At 41.7% G+C, this 20,957-nt stretch overlaps 1 protein-coding gene across 1 annotated transcript in view; it reads right to left on the bottom strand.

Annotated features, from left to right (window-relative positions):
- Nucleotides 1–399: 399 nt before the first annotated feature.
- Nucleotides 400–20,957, bottom strand: part of LOC147605886 (MADS-box transcription factor 23-like) — a 100,851-nt gene continuing 80,293 nt past the window's right edge. Inside the window, exons 7-8 of the mRNA XM_086792606.1 lie at nt 1,031–1,191; nt 400–692 (exon numbers count right to left, since the gene is read on the bottom strand). Of these exons, the coding sequence (XP_086648732.1) occupies nt 590–692; nt 1,031–1,191 (264 nt within the window). The 3' untranslated portion in view covers nt 400–589. The remainder of the gene's footprint in view (nt 693–1,030; nt 1,192–20,957) is intronic.

Raw genomic sequence — 20,957 nt, 5'->3', positions numbered from 1 at the left:
AAGAAGATCTTGGAAAAAATTACTCGAGCGTTACCTTCCGAATAATCATTTTACATTTCATGTAGATTATTAGGCTCTATTGTTCTTGGTGAAAAAGTTGAGCTTAGGATGTAATTATCCTGAGGTGGATATTGTTATTGTAGGAGTTCAATTTATCTTTCAACATACATGGGTTGCAAAGTTCTTGTCTGAGATTGAATCAAGAGAATCATCGAACGAGGTAGTGTTGGACCAATTTTGGGTACAAAAGTGTTTGAAATATGTCTACATGTGATGATTAATGTGTTGAATGCATCATTTCATGAGCTGAGTCTTTTTCACGTAGTTATGCGGCCTTTGAGCATCTTTGATAGTTTTTTTGATACTTCACAGCATTACTACTTGTCATCTCAACAATTTAAGTTGTCAAAGGCCCAAAAAAGAAAGGGTTGGTATTCATAGATAGTTGAAAATAAATACTACTACTACTTGATACTTCACACCATTACTACTGGTCATCACAACATCTTATGTATTTAAGTTGTCAAAGGCCCAAAAAGAAAGGGTTGATATTCACACATAGTTGAAAATAAATATACTTGGTCATCAATTACTCCATACATTCTGGTGATCGATTCAGGTCTTCAGTTATCTTTGAGCGCTTTGCAACAGGAGCTGCAGAAGTTTGATTGCTCTGCTCACTTGAGTCTACCCTGCATAATGGTTCAAAACACAGTTTACAAATAAACTGTCTTAAATGACTTTAATATGGAAGACCTCTTACAACATATCTTCACAGAAAACCTGCAATTACAGTGGACCTGCAACATTCTTGTTTTCAACTATAATTTTCATAAAAAAAACTTAGATACAAAAAATCTGCAAGATCTCATGAAAAACCTTCAAATTTTTAAGGCTCTAGCCTCCAACTTTGGTGACTTTGTTGAGAAAAATGTTATGCGACACTGCCTCTTCCTCTTACTCTATCAATTGCCAGCAACTCTAATTAAGGACGTTGGAGTAGTTATGCAGAACATATGAGGTTACTAACCAGAATTGCAGGGATGCATCATTCTGAGGGACGTCCTGCACATTTGGATCACCATAACCGTATGAATTACGCGAGCCAGTTACTTCTGAGGGACAATTAGAGTCCACTAGTTTGGCCAGAGCGTTGGAGTTTGCATTGGACATTTTCCTAGCATCCGAGACCTACACAGCAAGAAAAGGAAATATTACCTTGCTGCATGACTGGCCAATCCAAAAGATGATTGCTTATAACATGCGACTTAATGCTATATTGGTATATTTCACAAGAAGTTTTAATCATCCTTAAGAACCCATGTTGTGGATGGCTTTTTTTTTTTCTTTCCCATTGGCTATGCAAAACCACATGGGTATTTTGAAAAATCTCCGGTGTCTATGTTCATGTGCAAACCACATGACATGGGAACTTTTTGTGGTTTGTACAACTTAAACCTTCAATTGGGTAGTAAGCATCCAGATTTTTACAACTCTCGAGTCTCAACCATTCAGGAAATAGGCTATAACTATCACGGGGATACTTACTTTGGTTTCAACCTTGGGATATCCCACAAATTCACAGTTCACGAGGTGTATGTGCATTTATTCATTGTCTCTATATTTGTGTAGTGGCCTCATGGTCTAGTGGCCCCAAATCCAGCATGCAAACAAGCTAAAACTGATGGCAAGGAGCTAGTAATTGTAGCGAAATGAGATCAAGACTTTTAGAACACTACATGTTAGTGGTTAGAAAACAACAGCACATAATTCTATTTAACTGTGTAAGTTTGTGGTGGTTAGCTCCTTGCCATTAGTTTAACAGATCCTTTACTCAACTTAAGCTATATTTCAATGGGCTCGAGTCGTCACTAGCACCTCCCAAGAAAAGTCCAAGTGCAATATTATTTTTAAAAAAACAGAAGGGTGGGGGGCGGGGAATACTACACACACGTCATACACTAAATAAGATGGGATTCACATGAGTGGAAAAAGGTCCTAGCCTAAAGGTAGTATAACCATCCTTTGAGGGTGTGAATGAGGTCCTCCAAAATGGAGCCAATAGTCTCCATTTTGGAATGATAAGTGGAATGATAACAAGACCTTAAGATGTATGTTTTCTCACAACACCACTCTCTTGGCCACACTGATGATCAACACTAGAGCAAACACACAACTCACACTCCAACACAAAACCCAATATCACAACATCAACAACTCCAAGCACCGTTGGAAAGAGAGCCATAAAGCACATGAGCTCTCTCTACCTGCCAGAATTCGTCCCTTGCTTTCAACCTTGGGATATCCCACAAATTGACATTTATTCATTTATGTGCATTTATTCATTGTCTCTATATTTGTGTAGTGGCCTCATGGTCTAGTGGCCCCAAATCACCTCCCAAGAAAAGTCCAAGTGCAATATTTAAAAAAAAAAAAACAGAAGGGTGGGGGGCAGGGAATACTACACACACGTCACACACTGAGATTCTATACTACTAAATAAGATGGGATTCACGTGAGTGGAAAACGGTCCGAGTCGCCATCCTTTGAGGGTGTGAATGAGGTCCTCCAAAATGGAGCCAATAGTCTCCATTTTGGAATGATAACAAGACCTTAAGATGTATGGTTTCTCACAACACCACTCTCTTGGCCGCAAACACACAACTCACACTCCAACACAAACCCCAATACACAACATCAACATATTACATGACTCAAGATCAGTTTGTCGATAAGCATCACAACTCCAAGCACCGTAATGGCTATGGAAAGAGAGCCATAGAGCACAGGAGCTCTCTCTACCTGCCAGAATTCGTCTCGTATCCTGTAGTAATGCACAAAGCAATCTCGGGGATCACAGCAGCAATCAACTTCTTGAGGGAAAAAAAGGAACCAAAAACCTCCAAGTCTTTTTGGTCTTCAAGTTTAATGACTCCCTGATGATCTTCTCTCACTCCAGCTGCCCCACAACCTCCTTCTTCTCTCCAGCCTTCAATTGGAAAGCACCATGATCTTCTTCTTCTATTCCCACTCCTCACGATAGCAGGATAATGGCCGTTTTCTCCACACGATGACAGCATGTACTCCTTCTTTTCTTTTCTCTACCTCACGAGCTACTTGTCTCTCCTTTTCACACACACGCACAGAAGGTCAAATGGCAAGACAACAACCTCTTGGCCTCCTTCTCTCCCTCTCTCTCCTCTTCTTCTTTCCTTCTTCTACCCCTCACTTTAGAAGCCTGTCGGCGTTCTCTTCACCCCTCTCTTGTTCTTCCTCACGAGCTCTCCGTCCCCCCTTTTTCATGATCCCAATGATCCTTTTTATACTGTGCATCAAGGCTAGCATCACAATGAACAGGTTAATTGTGTTTTGCCAGGTGGATAACCACCCAGTGCTCTCCATCTGTGGATCGGTCGTCGGCCATAGTCTTTTGAAAGTTTTTAAAACCTTAGTGTTTTTTTTTAAAAGGTTTAATAGCCCAGAGCCCTTGTTCACATGGCAAAGCTTCCACTTAACAACTCCATCACAACAAGACTACATCCATTTGCCATTTTGTCCCCACCCACCACGAATGTCTATCATAAGGCTCCATGTCAATGCCAACACCATACTCAAAGCAAGTGATATAAGCCTTCCGAATGCAAGTTTCTCAAGATGTGATAGCTACAACTTCATCATCAATCCAATGCCCAAGTGAGTTAATGGCACCATATATCATCAAAGTCTCTGAGATCAAGAGTGCAATGTCATCAAGAGCTTCCTCAGAAGAGTTGTCATCATGTTACAAATGCACACACATTATGCAACAAGCAACATGCTATATATAAAGATGAGTTGATGCATCATTGAGATCCACAATGCAAGCATACTAGTTGATCATTAGTGCTCCCTTGTAAGAGGATCCTACTACTACTCCAACACACACACAAAGTAAGAAGACATGAGTGTACCAAATCTAGATGCACATGCCTTGGGCTCTTATGTACATGCATTTGGGGTTTGTCGATTTCTCCTAACAATGTATGCGTAGGAAGTCCACACAACCCTTATTTATTACTAAGTTTTATGATGAGCCACTCTCCATCCCAACTACAATGGGACTCTAAGAGTTGCCATGGAGGAACCCAAACATTCACCCCCAAGCTTGAGGCACCCTATCTAGTATACTAGTTGATCATTAGTGCTCCCTTGTCAGAGGATTCTACTACTACACAAACACAAAGTAAGAAGACTTGAATGTACCAAAGCCAAATGTGTTATCATTATTCATCTCCTGGTAGTGTGCCCAAGTTGTGTATCAGGGGTGCCCAACAGCACCTTATTTTTTTCTCATGTTTAGGCCCTTGGTTGTAGGATTGGCCACCCATTATCATCACATGTTTATTTTTATCCAGTCGCGTGAGACTTTTCTGGAGCAAGTCGGCCAGCTTATCTTGGGGCTATATAAGGCTTGCCTCCTTCTCATTTGTACTCACTCTGACAAGGGCTTCCAGGCCCGCGTCCTCCCTTAGGGGAGTAGTTCATCATGCCCTCACATACGAGGACCACCCCTTGCATAGGGCTGATTGTATCATTGCTTCTTCATCATTATGTAGATTTGTTCTCTTTCTGTCTCTGCCTATGTCTCTCACACTTTTCGCTGTGCACTTTTGACATGGTATCAGGGCACCGGGTTGAGGCTCTTCTACAGAAGGTGTTCTGGTGTATTTTTAGAGAGAAGAATTTCTGCGTTTTTCTATACTGCTAGTTGCAGAGGAGGAGGGAGCGTTTTGCCCTTGTCTAGGTGGTTGAAGGAGTTACATGGCAGTCCCTACTAGCTGCGTTTTGTAGATATGGGACAGCAAGTAGGTCAGATATGGGACAGCAAGTAGGTCAGATAGCCTGGCTACGTTTTCTACAGATATGAGGCAGCAAGCAGGGGAGACACCATGGCTACGTTTTCTGTAGATATGGGGCAACAAGCAGGGCAGATAGCCTGGCTGCATTTTCTGCAGATATGATGTAGCAAGCAGGGGAGACACCTATGGATGTGTTTTTTGGTAGCCAGAGGAGGTGCTGAAGTTGCTTTGTTTTCCTCTTCCCTTTCTTCTTCTTGGTACACGTGCTGTTGGCTGTTTACAGCAGCGTTTTTTGCATTAACTCATCTGCATTCTTGGAGGCAGTGGAGGTAGGTGTTCTTTTTTAGGAATGGTGCCTTCCCACATGGCCTTGAGCCCTTGCTCGGCCAATCTTTGTTTTGTCAGAGTTTTCAGACTCATGGGTGCACACTTGGATTCTCATCCTCGAGGTGTGTGTGGAAGATAGTTAGTTCTTTCTCTATAGCAGAGGGGGTCTATGAGTTTGTTCCAGTTCAGCATAGTTTTGCTGGTGTACAGGTGTTTCCTTTAGGTTCCAGGGTGTTCACCTTGAGAGGGGGATGCGGTTACTTGGCAGTGAGCCACTCCTATTCCCTAGGCAGATGGCCTTCTCGGTTACAGGGTACAGGCACGGGAGTCTTCATCCCTAGGATAAGCATTGATTTGGGAGCTTGGTGTACAGGGTGATATCGGCATTCATGCAGAGACAGGCTAGGTCACTTGGTGACGAGAGCTGTTGTCGAGGCTCACAAGTACTTGCTCAGTTTTGCAGGATGGGTACAGGATGCATGGCAGGTGTAAGGCTCATTGGGTAGTACAGGTAGGTACCAGTGGAGCAGCAGTTTGGAGTAGATGATTGACATCAGATTGTGCTTTGGGATGATGAGTTGTGGATGGTTGGTTCCACATGGACACGTGACTAGTTGGGGGTGTCAGGTTTTGGTACTGGAGAGATTTCTTGAGCTCTCAGTGCCATAGTTAACACCAAAGAGCTCAGGGGGTGTTGCCATGTGATTGGGTGACTCATAGGGGTGTGTGAGTAGTAGTCCCATCACGCGATGGCGAGTTATGGATATAGGTTTTAAAGGATAGGTGCCGCAGGATTGTCAGCTACTACAGTGTTGGAGGTATGTTTCTTCCACTTCGAGTGTTAGCAGGGATACATGGAGATCCGAAAACCTTGTATTTGGAGAGTGGTGCTCAACAAGCTCAGAGTTGGAGGCTTGAGTACCTAAGCTGATGTAGACATTGTGGGCCTCTAAGGTGTCTAGAGGGGGTGCCAATAGGGAGACAGTTTGGTGGTGTTCTCTAAGGAGCAGATTTTTCTTGGAGGTAGAGAGTCAGACGACATCCTTTCTTGGGCTGAAGAGGGAGCACATTGTGTGACAGGTGTGATATAGATTGGGTTGGAGATATGGACATCTGGTGGTTCATTCTTCGGATTTTGCTGGACTTCTAAATCGGGAGCAGTTTCTTGGAGTAAGTGGCAGAGGCGGGAGCAGATCGACTTTTCGACTTGCTTTGGAGGTTTCCTTATCCAGCTCCTTGGACCAGTTTCTCTCCCAGGATTTGAGAGGGGGTGTTAGCATTATTCATCTCCTGCTGGTAGTGTGCCCAAGTTGGGTATCAGGGGTGCCCAGATTTATCTCGGGCAACACCTTATTTTTTTCTCATGTTTAGGCCCTTGGTTGTAGAGTTGGCCACCCATTATCACATGTTTTTTTTGTCCAGTCGTGAGACTTTTCTGGAGCAAGTCGGCCAGCTTATCTTGGGCCTATATAAAGGCTTGCCTCCTTGTCATTTGTACTCACTCTGACAGGGGCTTCTAGGCCCATGTCCTCCCTTAGGGGAGTAGTTCATCATGCCCACACATACGGGGACCACCCCTTGCACAAGGCTGATTGTATCATTGCTTCTTCATCATTATGCAAATTCGTTCTCTTTCTCTCTGTGCCTATGTCTCTTGCTTTCCGCTGCGCACTTTTGAAAAATGCACATGCCTTGGCCTCTCATGTGCATGCGTTCTGGGGTTTGCGGATTTCTCCTATTAACGTATGAGGGGGAGGTCCACACAACCCTTATTTATTACTAAGCTTTATGATGAGCCACTCTCCATCCCAACTACAATGGGACTATAAGAGTGTCCATGGAGGAGCACAAACATTCACCCCCAAGCTTGAGGCACCCTATCTAGTATTTGGCCCAACTCAACTACTCGATCAATAATGCATCCATTGCTATAGCCTATCAAGAGATTCATGACCCCACACCCTTGCTACTCAAATAATAACACATACATTGCTATGGTCCATAAAGAGGTTCATGACCCCACTCCCTTTGTCCTCAAAGATTTTTTTGTATCATCTATAGGAGAGAATGATACCTCAAAAGTATAATCTCTTCCTTTATGTTCTAGGTCGTAAAAGGTTAGAAGTGGCCATGTGGTTGCTATCATTAATATTATGGCATTGTCTAATGTTCAAAAGACTATGGGGGTAAGATCGTTCTACACCAATGACTACTCTCTTTATGACAGGTTATAGTGACCGGAAGAAATGGGGAAAAGGGAGTCTCAAGCATAGAAAAGGCTAGCCACAAATTTGTCCCTTAAACAAGGTACTAACTTTGCACATAATAACAGTTGTAAAATCCCATTGTGTACATGATCCAAATGGTGCGAGTCAAGATGTAGGGTAAGAGAAAATCCTTATGTAGCTCTCCCCTTGGTTGAAGATTGGGAATATTAATCGTACCTAGCATGTCTATTTCATATCTATGCTTTATTTCATGGAATTGATGAGGTCCATTTCTGTTTGTGGGAACTCAAGAGGTTGGACAATTGCTTGTTAGTAGGTGACCTTATCCTGCATTGCTTCCTTGTCACTTTTCTCCTAGAGGAAGTTATGCATACAACACAAGACCTTAAGAAGGCATCAACTAGTAGCCAAAAGATAGTTTGCAAGAGAGCCATCCCAAAAGCCATGTGATTGTGCCAGTTGATATATGCGATCGAGTAAGCAAAATTCCTCTATTTCAAAGGCAAAGTCTGAGGCTTTAGTTAACTAGATTTTAGATGTTACACGCTAACATAATGGAACTTAATTTAAAAAAAATCCATGTGATCCATATACTTCAAACCTCATTACTTATAAATATGTGTAACATCCATGTTGAAAAGTAAAATGTAATGTTTTGGAATTCCACACATTTTAAAATATCATCACATGGAAACTCTCTCTTGGGCATTGGGCATTCATGGTTTATGTGGATGGTTGTTGGAGAGTCATCTTGGGCATCATGCACATCATGCAATCATGTGCGAGATTGTACTATTTATTGCACAGTACAACTGGGGGGTTGTCATATGTGTTGTGCAATACATGTGGCCTTTCTTGGACATTGTTTGCTAGTAGTGCCTAAGCGTAGTGGGTTTCTCTTCGGTCTACTTCATATCTTGTTCTGCTCTAGCAGATTGCTAGGCTTGGTGTAGGTACCTCTTGCCCTAGTTGGACTTAAGGATTAGGGCTAGTTGTTGAGCATGTTGAGATCCTAGGAATGTCTCCTTCGCTATTGAGCAACACCCACAATTATAAAGAAAGCGAAAAAATGATAGTTTTGTCCTTTGAGAAATCTATGAGTCAAAAAGGCAAAAACTACGAGTCAATCACTCCTACCAAGACTTAAACACTGGCCAGTTTATTACTTCCCACACGATAAAAAATCAAATGCTCACGAGTCATAATCTTGCCCATGTATCCTTCAAAAAATTACTCCCCAGTTAAATTATCTAAATGTAACAGATTTATCCCACCACTTGGTTGGATAGTCAAGGCTATCCTTTTTGCCTTATAAAGGTGCAAAATCATCATTTATTTAGTTAAATGGAGCCTGACACAAAGTGCTACAGAGGTAAGCATCAATGTCATCATTTATGAACTCCACATCCACAAGCTTCTCTAGCCTGTAGATAGCACCAATGTCATCATTTATGAACTCCACATCCACAAGTTCGTCTAGCATGTAGATAGGGAGGCTACATCCCTAAAGACTTACATTATACAAGATCAAAAAGCTAATCAAGGCCTCAAAGATGAAGAGAAAAATTAAAAGGACCAAGGGTAGCTATGTTGTAAATAAATAAGAATTGGGGAAGTGTTTTGCTTCTCTAGCCTACAGAAAGGGACGATAGGTCCCTAAAGACTTGTATTGTACAATAAATAAGAATTGGGGAAGTGTTTTACTTCTCTAGCCTATGGAAAGGGAGGATAGGTCCCTAAAGACTTGTATTGTACAATATTAAAAAGCTAATCAAGGCCTCAGTGATGAAGAGAAAAAGTAAAAGGGACACATGGGTAGATATGTTGCCACAAACATGCATTGGGGGAGGGGTTGTGCCCCTTACCCTTGCATAATCACATGATTATAGGCCATCAACTAGAGTGCTAAGCCCTCCCGAATCCAAGCCACTAAGGATCCCACCATTCATAACAATGTGCCCCTCCTTTGATGTAATAATTTACCTAAGACTTTCATCTCTATATCATTCTTGGCAAAGGAGCATTTTGTGATGGGACAAGATAATCATATTTCAAATTTCTAGCAACTTGTTGGATTTTAAATACACCATAGGTGACCTATTGGCTTACATCTTCATTAGAATTTGACTTTTGTCGTATTCTTCTATATCTACCCATTAATCTATGTGCATCCCAAATGTTAGAGTGACCCAAGTAGCTTTATAGTAGGTGGTGACATGCCCGAGTGTAGATGTTGCACTTATACTAGCATAGAGTATAGGAAAATTATGAGATCCCAATTATCATAACTCTATAAAGTAGTTGACTTTTGCCCTTGCTCTGATGAAATCTTTCACTTTAAGAACTTGTATAGAACACATTTGATAGCTACTGACTCCTCAGCTTACCAAAAAAATAATTATTATCTTAATTATGATTCTTTACTCTCAGTATTAGAACTAGTATATGGCCACACCCATATTTGATACACTTTTCTACAATAATACCGAAAACAATTTAGAGTTCTATATTTTTACTTACTCCTGAGGTTGCCATATATTGCATATTTCTATTTTGATAATAATTCTTTGAAGAAATAGTAATGCCCATATTTGACACACCTTTCCACAACAACACTATAAACATTTGAAACCATTCAAGGAAAGGTCCATTTGAGCTTCTTAGACCTAGCAACCATGCCGACCATATATTTGCATTACCTTATCTATGAGCCACATATAAAAGTATATCTTATTTCATAGGTTCCCATTATGGTCACTTGTATCCACACTGTTAATATCCTTGTAGCCAACTACACACAAAATAAAATCGTTCTCCAAAAAACTAGGTAGTTGTGTAATTTAGGTATGGCGTTCTTGATAAACATCCCAAAAACAAGTACACCAAGTGCACCTCTAGTCAAGTATGCAAAGTGTACATCTACATAAGTACTTTATGTGTGACATTTTTTGTAAATAAAATTAAGAAATTTTAAAATAGAAATTTTAAAAAATATAAAAAACTAAAATTATTGAGAGAAATTGGTGAAGTTTTAGAGAAAGAAAATTTAGAGAAGCTGCAACGAATTGCGAGGAGTTGGGAAAAAATAGGAGAATTGGAAGAAATTGGGAATTTAAAAAAAATGGGAAAACTCGGAGAAATTCGAGGGATTTGGGAGGAGTTGGAGAGACTTGGTGGAAACTATGGAGACTTGGTGGAAATTGGAAGGACTTGCGAGGTGTTAAGCTCATGTGCATGCATTGTATGGGAACCACCCTTAGCCGCCATAAACCTTAACTTCACCTACCCTGAGGGCCGCCATTCTTTACCTACCTTGGGCCATCATCTACCTTGGTACTTTTTGTATGTGCATTCACGTATTATTGGCAATCATGGATTTTAGCTAAGAGCACCAATGGAAACTCTTGGGTTTTCTTTGTATTTTTCCTGTTTCTTTTGTTCTCTCTGTTAGGTCATTTTCCCCGTTAACACCTTGGCGGCCCACGATAGAGAACCCCATAACCCCTTTGGGAAATGAAGCTCTCCTTTCTCAAAAAATCTCTAGTAAACTATCCTCCTTGTAGATAGCTATCTTCTTCAATGCTTCTTGCACCTTGCTTTTGCATCCAATGTGCTTGTGGGGCCTCATCCAGCAGAACTATCTTGGGATTTCTTACCATCAATCTTAGGTGGCCAAAAGCAAAGGATAACAATAGCGATAACTGCACCCAACGCCCATCTGTTGTCAAAGCAACCATGTATGCAACTACTTGATGTCCACCTTGTTAACAAAAATCTTATCTCTTGGTCATCTCAATACCTTGGAGATCTCCTCAACGACAACTCCCTCACATCACCTTATTATTGCACATGGATCGTAGGCTTGTTGGCGGTTGACCAAGAACGAGGCATCCAAGATAGTATGGGTAGGGTTCCTACCTCCCTAGCAATGCCAAGAAGCAAGAACCACTTCTACCGTCATAACCACCCTGTCTGCTGCCCTTTGTTGTACTTGTTGTTGTTGTATTTTGATGAAGGTTTCTAAAATCATAATCGGTTGTAGCAGTGTCTTCTTACTCCGGCTAGGTCCATTGATGCATGGAAAGCAGTCACGACCTTCTTTACATATGTCCTAATCATTGTTGTGCTAATTTCTTCTCTAGTTCTTGTCACATGCATCCCGCACTTGGATGCCATGTAGACATATCTGTACAGAAGGTGCAGGACGACCTGGGATGGTGAACTGGTCCGCCCGAGATGAGTCAGCAAGGGATCCATCTCAGTTGTCCAAGGTCAGGTGTGCATTGACCTGCAGAGAAGTCCAAGGTCAGGTATGCACTGTCCTGCACATGGCACAGTGCCATTCCGTGCTGTAAGTCTCCCTCTGGAATGATGTCAGTGATTCTGTGTATCTGGTATGGTATCGGATGCCAGATCATTGTGTAGATAGTTAGGGTTTTCTTTTAGAACAAGGGGCCAACCCATAGGGTTACCCCAAGTCTTGGTGTGGGCATGGGGATGGTGTGAAACCACCCCCATAAGGGCCAGGAAGACCTTGGCTGAACCCACCAGCCATGGAAGGCCGTAGGACAGCCCTAGGGGAAAGCATACAAGCTATACAACCTGGTTATGGCTGTAAGGGCAAGTATGGGGGTAGCCCATACAGGTTGCCTAGTCCCCAAACAGCCTAAAGACTATGCCCCAGTCCCTAAGGAGTCATGCGCATAAAGCCGAGCCATCTAGGGAATCAAGCATAGCTTTTATGGGATTTTTCTAGCATTACATGCTGTTATCAATCATGGGACAATTCAGTGCTAGCTGACCTTGGACTTAAGCTGTGGCCGACTCCTCATCCTGGAGTAGTATAAATAGAGGAGCCCAAAATCCCATTGTTTCATCTCAGATTTCACCAAGAGCTCAAGCATACAAGGGCTAGACAAGCCAAGGAGTTGCTAAAGCAAAGGGGTGAAGGACTGCAGATCAAGGGCAGAGTTTTCTTAGCCAAGAAAGGTCAAGATTTCTGTATTTTCTTTTCAGATTTACATCATTCTAATAAAGCAAATGCACCATCCGTGGTGGGGGCCCTACAGAGAGTATTTGGGACCCAGTACTGTGTCCTCTCCATCTCTCCCTCTCTCTCTCTATTTTTTTGCACATCCTATTTAGTTTGTGCATTAATTCCATCGCGAAAAGAGTGCTGATTTTATGAGCATTGAAGTTACCGATCTTCTCCGAGGCTTCCGCATATGTTACAGTTGTTGGAGCTATATGTAGCTAGCTCTAACTCACTCTAGGTCTTGCCTATATATATGTGACTTGTGACTAATATGATTCATTCTTGTGGAGCATATGTGGTGTCTCTTGTCTTGTCTCTCTCCCTCTCTCAACATGGTATCAGAGCGATTCTAGTCATAAGGGAAGCATCTGCGTCTTCTTGTTCAATTTATGATTATGATTTCATGTCTTACAAGATTGATCTTTGGTAACAGTTTTGTGTAGGGTTGATTGGTTCTTTGATTATATATGTTGCCTACATGATTTTATAGCTCCACTTGTTGTAATTAGAATTGTTTCTTTATCACGTCCTTAAAACCAAAACCAGGTGTTGGTGCGTAGATGGTACAGTGCTATGGTGAATCTTATCAAAATGGTTTTTCAATCCATGTCATATGCTTTATGGGACTATCTTATCACTATGTTTGAGAAGAAAACTGTTACAGAGATTCTATATCTCCGTAATCTTCTGGGCAAGCTTCAATTCAAGGTAGGTACATCCATGTCTAGTCACATTGAATCATTCAAAGGTATTATGAATCAACTTTCTGTAGGGGATCCTATTCCTCGAATTCAATTGGTTACATACCTTGATACGGTGAAGGATCCTTTGTATGATAATATTGTCACTATATTATCTAACAAGGATGGAATTGACTTTGAGCATACATGTTTGTCTTTGATTGAATATTCTCAACGTCATGATCATTAGATAACTCATGAAACGATCATGATTGCCCAAGAGTACACAGAATCAGAGACAACTTTTGCTCTCCAGAGACATCCATTTCAGTAACGCCCTTCTTCCTCCCACCAATTTACATCTCGTGGCTTCCAAAGAGGAGGTAATTCTTCTGGTTTGAGATTTCTTCAAAAGCGTTGTTCTTATTGTGACAAAACTGGTCACTTGGTATCTAAATGTTGGGCACGAGAGTACGATGAAGAACACGGTATTACAAATAAGCAACCTCATTTATCAAGGAGTTCTTCCTCTTTTGCAACCTGTGAATATTGTGGGAGCACAAGGCATTCATCCAATCAATGCTTCAAAAGGCATTATGATGAAGCTTAAAATCAAGCTTATGCTACTCAACAAAATCCTCATGATGAAGACAATGTTTATCAAGAGATTGATTTGGTTCATTATAATGTCTCTCCAAAAAAGGTGCTACATGTTCGTGATGGTTCTCTCTTTATTGTTGATTCTAGTGCTACTGGCAACATGACATATCAATTGCAATGGTTACACAATTATCATCCAATTCCTATCAAGAAAGTGGTTTATCTTGCTGATAATACAACTTGCCAAGTAATGGGTATTGGTGACTTGTATTTGGGAACTTCTTTCTCAATCAAAATATTGCGAGGAGTTTTATATGTTCTTGTTCTTCCTCACGAGCTCTCCGTCCCCCCTTTTTCATGATCCCAATGATCCTTTTTATACTGTGCATCAAGGCTAACATCACGTTAATTGTGTTTTGCCAGGTGGATAACCACCCAGTGCTCTCCATCTCTTGATCGGTCCGCCATGATTTTGCCGAAGTGAGATCTCAGATGCGGTCGCCGGTTGCCATAATGTAGCGCCATCAACTTGCTAGCGCCATCGACTTGCTCAAGAAGACTCCTTTGCCACCATGATAATAAGCTCCATATACCGGCAGAGTTGGCTGGCTGCCATGCTCCATACACACCACTAATGCGTGGTCGTCGGCCATAGTCTTTTGAAAGTTTTTAAAACCTTAGTGTTTTTTTTTAAAAGGTTTAATAGCCCAGAGCCCTTTTCACATGGCAATAACAAGTCCATCACAACAACACTACATCCATTTGCCATTTTGTCCGCACCCAACACGAATGTCTATCATAAGGCTCCATGTCAATGCCAACACCATACTCAAAGCAAGTGATATAAGCCTTCCGAATGCAAGTTTCTCAAGATGTGATAGCTACAACTTCATCATCAATCCAATGCCCAAGTGACTTAATGGAACCATATATCATCAAAGTGTCTAAGATCAAGAGTGCAATGTCATCAAGAGCTTCCTCAGAAGAGTTGTCATCATCTCTTGAGCCTTGTTACAAATGCACACACATTATGCAACAAGCAACATGCTATATATAAAGATGAGTTGATGCATCATTCAAATCCACAATGCAAGCATACTAGTTGATCATTAGTGCTCCCTTGTAAGAGGATCCTACTACTACTCCAATGCAAACACAAAGTAAGAAGACATGAGTGTACCAAATCCAGATGCACATGCCTTGGCCTCTTCTGTACATGCATTTGGGGTTTGTCGATTTCTCCTAACAATGTATGAGTAGGAGGTCCACACATATTACTAAGTTTTATGATGAGCCACTCTCCATCCCAACTACAATGGGACTCTAAGAGTTGCCATGGAGGAACCCAAACATTCACCCCCAAGCTTGAGGCACCCTATCTAGTATATTAGTTGATCATTAGTGCTCCCTTGTCAGAGGATTCTACTACTACACAAACATAAAGTAAGAAGACTTGAGTGTACCAAAGCCACATGTGTTATCATTATTCATCTCCTAGTAGTGTGCCCAAGTCATGTATCAGGGGTGCCCAGATTTATCCCAGGCACCACCTTATTTTTTCCTCATGTTTAGGCCCTTGGTTGTAGGGTTGGCCACCCATTATCATCACATATTTATTTTTATCCAGTCGTGAGACTTTTCTGGAGCAAGTCGGCCAGCTTATCTTGGGGCTATATAAGGCTTGCCTCCTTTTCATTTGTACTCACCCTGACAGGGGCTTCTAGGCCCGGGTCCTCCCTTAGGGGAGTAGTTCATCATGCCCACACATACGGGGACCACCCCTTGCACAAGCCTGATTGTATCATTGCTTCTTCATCATTATGTAGATTTGTTCTCTTTCTCTCTATGCTGCCTATGTCTCACGCTTTTCGCTGCGCGCTTTTGACATGGTATCAGAGCACCGGGTTGAGGCTCTTCTACAGAAGGTGTTCTAGCGTATTTTTAGAGAGAAGGATTTCTCCGTTTTTCTATACTGCTAGTTGCAGAGGAGGAGGGAGCGTTTTGGCCTTGTCGAGGTGGTTGAAGGAGTTACATGGCAGTCCCTACTGGCTACGTTTTGTAGATATGGGACAGCAAGCAGGGCACACAGCCTCACTGCGTTTTCAGCAGATATCAGGCAGCAAGCAAGGGAGACACCATGGCTGCGTTTTCTGTAGATATGGGGCAGCAAGCAGGGCAGACAGCTAGCTGCGTTTTCTGTAGATATGAGGTAGCAAGCAGGGGAGACACCTATGGATGTGTTTTCTGTAGATCTCGGGCAGCCAAAGGAGGTGCTGAAGTTGCTATGTTTTCCTCTTTCCTTTCTTCTTCTTTGTAACGTGCTGCCGGCTGTTTCTTCTTGGTAACGTGCTGTCGGCTGTTTCTTCTTGGTAACGTGCTGCCGGCTGTTTACAGCAGCATTTTTTGCATTAACTCATTTGCATTCTTGGAGGTAGTGGAGGTAGGTGTTCTTTTTTAGGAATGGTGCCTTCCCACATGGCCTTGAGCCCTTGCTCGGCCAATCTTTGTTTTGTCAGAGTTTTCAGCATTAAGACCTCAATGGAAGGCTTCTTGGGCCCTTTTATTTGGCAGTTTAAGGAGTCAAACCTTTTCTCTTAAGAAGAAACGTTTTCTAATTAGAAGCTTCAAAACGGCTACTTTATTCAAATTTGAATTTTGGGGGAAAAATGGAATTTAAAATCTAGCGGACAAAACCATATCATGTAACATATCTATGGAAAGCTCTTGATGCGTAGATCACAGATCTATAATCTCCGCTCAAATCGGAGCTTGTATGTAGAAGTTATGGAGGTCCGAAAATTGTAAAATTGCCTCCCTCCCTTTTTGGGGAAAAAAGTGCACCCTTTGACAACTCTTACACCTCTCTTACAAACCCAACATTTCAGTCCACATGGCAAACCCCCATTTGGCTATTCCTTAATCACCTTGATTAGGCTTGGGCAAATTAAAGGGCCCAAGAAGACCCCATTCACTTCCTAATGGACTCGTGGGTACACACTTGGATTCTCATCCTCGAGGTGTGTGTGGAAGACAGTTAGTCCTTTCTCTCGATAGCAGAGGGGGTCTATGAGTTTGTGCTGGTTTAGCATAGTTTTGCTGGTGTACAGGTGTTTCCTTTAGGTTCTCAAGGTGTTCACCTTGAGAGGGGGATGCGGTTACTTGGCAGTGAGCCACTCCTACTCCCTAGGCATATGGCCTTCTGGATTACAGGGTACAGGCACAGGAGTCTTCATCCCTAGGATAAGCATTGATTTGGGAGCTTGGTGTACAGGGTGATATTGGCATTCATGCAGAGACAGGCTAGGTCACTTGGTGACCAGAGCTGTTGTCGAGGCTCACAGGTACTTGCTCAGTTTTGCAGGATGGGTACAGGATGCATGGCAGGTGTACAGGTTCATTGGGTATAGGTAGGTACCAGTGGAGCAGCAGTTTGGAGCAGATGATTGACATCAGATTGTGCTTTGGGATGATGAGTTGTGGATGGTTGGTTCCACATGGACACGTGACTAGTTGGTTGGGAGCTTGCCAGCTGGGGGTGTCAGGTTTTGGCAGGAGAGCTTTCTTGAGCTCAGTGCCATAACACCAAAGAGCTCAGGGGGTGTTTCCATGTGATTGGGTGACTCATAGGGGTGTGTGAGTAGTAGTCCCATCACGCGACGACAAGTTATGGATACAGGTTTTAAAGGTTATGTGCCAGCAGGATTGTTGCTACAGTGTTGGAGGTATGTTTCTTCCACTTCGAGTGTTAGCAGGACAGAGAGGAATTCTTGGACTGAGGGATACATGGAGATTCAAAAACCTTGTATTTGGATATTGGTGCTTAACAAGCTCAGAGTTGGAGGCTTGAGTACCAGAGCTGATGTAGACATTGTGGGCCTCTAGGGTGTCTAGAGGGGGTGCCAATAGGGAGACAGTTTGGCGGTGTGTTCTCGAAGGAGCAGATTTTTCTTGGAGGTAGAGTTAGATGACATCCTTTCTTGGGTTGAAGAGGGAGCACATTGTGTGAAAGGTGTGATATAGATTGGGTTGGAGGACATCTGGTGGTTCATTCTTTGGATTTTGCTGGCTTTCTAAATCGGGAGCAGTTTCTTGGAGTAAGTGGCAGAGGCGGGAGTAGATCGACTTTTCGACTTGCTTTGAAGGTTTCCTTTTCTAGCTCCTTGGCCGGTTTTTCTCCCAGGATCTGAGAGGGGGGGTTAACATTATTCATCTCCTGGTAGTGTGCCCAAGTTGTGTATCAGGGGTGCCCAGATTTATCTCGGGCAGAACCTTATTTTTTCCTCATGTTTAGGCCCTTAGTTGTAGGGTTTGCCACCCATTATCACATGTTTGTTTTTGTCTAGTCGCGTAAGACTTTTCTGGAGTAAGTCGGCCAGCTTATCTTGGGGCTATATAAGGCTTGCCTCCTTGTCATTTGTACTCACTTTGTACTCACTTGATAGAGGCTTCTAGGCCCAAGTCCTCCCTTAGGGGAGTAGTTCATCATGCCCACACATACGGGGACCACCCCTTGCACAAGGCTGATTGTATCATTGCTTCTTCATCGTTATACAGATTTGTTCTCTTTCTCTATGTGCCTATGTCTCTTGTTTTCCAGTGCACACTTTTGACAAATGCACATGCCTTGGCCTCTCATGTGCATGCGTTATGGGGTTTGCTGATTTCTCCTATTAACGTATGAGTAGGAGGTCCACACAACCCTTATTTATTACTAAGCTTTATGATGAGCCACTCTCCATCCCAACTACAATGGGGCTGTAAGAGTGGCCATGGAGGAATACAAACATTCACCCCCAAGCTTGAGGCACCCTATCTAATATTTGGCCCAACTCAACTACTCGATCAATAATGCATCCATTGCTATAGCCTTCAAGAGATTCATGACCCCACGCCCTTGCTACTCAAATAATAACACATACATTGCTATGGTCCATCAAGAGGTTCATGACCCCAATCCCTTTGTCCTCAAAGATTTTTTTGTATCATCTATAGGAGAGAATGATACCTCAAAAGTATAATCTCTTTCTTTATGTTTTAGGTCCTATAAGGTTAGAAGTGGCCATGTGGTTGCTATCATTAACATTATGGCATTGTCTAATGTTCAAAAGACTATGGGTGTAAGATCGTTCTACACCAATGACTACTTTCTTCTTATTATGACAAGTTATAGTGACTTGAAGAAATGGGCCAAAGGGAGTCTCAAGCATAGAAAAGGCTAGCCACAAACTTGTCCCTTAAACAAGGTACTAACTTTGCACATAATAACACTCGTAAAATCCCATTGTGTACATGATCCAAATGGTGCAAGTCAAGATGTAAGGTAAGAGAAAATCCTTATGTAGCTCTCCCCTTGGTTGAAGATTGGGAATATTAAGCGTACCTAGCATATCCACAGATCACCAATCTTTGTAGTACATTTGTGATCAGCCAGACTTGAAAGGTAGAAAGGCTAGATGGGGTGACTTGATGTTATGAACTCCGCATCCACAAGCTTCTCTAGCCTTTAGATAGCACCAATGTCATCATTTATGAACTCCACATCCACAAGTTCCTCTAGCCTGTAGATAGGGAGGCTACATTCCTAAAGACTTATATTATACAAGATCAAAAAGCTAATCAAGGCCTCAAAGATGAAGAGAAAAATTAAAAGGACCAAGGGTAGCTATGTTGTAATAAATAAGAATTAGGGAAGCGTTGTGCTTCTCTAGCCTATAGAAAGGGAGGATAGGTCCCTAAAGACTTGTATTGTACAATATTTAAAAGCTAATCAAGGCCTCAGTGATGAAGAGAAAAAGTAAAAGAGACACATGGGTAGATATGTTACAACAAACATGCATTGGGGAGGGGTTGTGCCCCTTACCCTTGCATAATCACATGATTATAGGCCATCAACTAGAGTGCTAAGCCCTCCCGAATCCAAGCCACTAAGGATCCCACCATTCATATCAATGTGCCCCTCCTTTGATGTAATAATTTACCTTAGGCTTTTATTTCTATATCGTTCTTGGCAAAGGAGCATTTTGTGATGGGACAAGATAATCATATTTCAAATTTCTAGAAACTTGTTGGATTTTAAATACACCATAGGTGACGTGTTGGCTTGCATCTTCATTAGAATTTGACTTTTGTTGTATTCTTCTATATCTACCCGTTAATCTATGTGCATCCCAAATGTCAGAGTGACCCAAGTAGCTTTATAGTAGGTAGTGAGATGCCCGAGTGTAGATGTTGCACTTATACTAGCATAGAGTATAGGAAAATTGTGAGATCCCAATTATCATAACTCTATAAAGTAGTTGACTTTTTCCCTTGCTCTGATGAAATCTTTCACTGTAAAAACTTGTATAGAATACATTTGATAGCTACTGACTCCTCGGCTTACCAAAAAAATAATTATGATTCTTTACTCTCAGTATTAGAACTCGTATATGGCAACACCCATATTTGATACACTTTTCTACAATAATACCGGAAACAATTTACAGCTCTATATTTTTACTTACTCCTGAGGTTGCCATATATTGCATATTTCTATTTTGATAATAGTTCTTTGAAGAAATAGTAATGCCCATATTTGATACACCTTTCCACAAAAACACTAGAAACATTTAAAACCATTCAAGGAAAGGTCCATTTGAGCTTCTTAGACCTAGCAACCATGCCGACCGTATATTTGCATTACCTTATCTATGAGCCACATATAAAGGTATATCTTATTTCATAGGTTCCCATTATGGTCACTTGTATCCACACTTTTAATATCCTTGTAGCCAAGTAAACACAAAATAAAATCGTTCTCCAAAAAACTATGTACTTGTGTAATTTAGGTATGGCATTCTCGATAAACATCCCAAAAACAAGTACACCAAGTGCACCTCTAGTCAAGTATGCAAGGTGCACATCTACAAAAGTACTTTATGTGTGACATTTTTTGTAAATAAAATTAGGGAAAAAATAAAATTTAAAATTTAAAAAGTATAAAAAACTAAAATGATTGAGAGAAATTGGTGAAGTTTTAGAGAAATAAAATTTAGAGGAGCTGCAACGAATTGCGAGGAGTTGGGAAAAAATAGGAGAATTGGAAGAAATTGGGAATTTTAAAAAAAAGGGAGAAATTCAAGTGATTTGGGAGGAGTTGGAGAGACTTGGTGGAAACTATGGAGACTTGGTGGAAATTGGAAGGACTTGCAAGCTGTTAAGCCCGTGTGCATGCATTGTATAGGAACCACCCTTAGCCGCCATAAACCTT

This window comes from Cibotium barometz, chromosome 58 (genome assembly GCF_041138505.1).
Source record: "Cibotium barometz isolate CiBa-2024 chromosome 58, ASM4113850v1, whole genome shotgun sequence".
Lineage (NCBI taxonomy): Eukaryota > Viridiplantae > Streptophyta > Polypodiopsida > Cyatheales > Cibotiaceae > Cibotium > Cibotium barometz.
The sequence above is the reverse complement of the archived record's forward strand: the minus strand, read 5'-3'. Positions and strand labels throughout refer to the sequence as shown.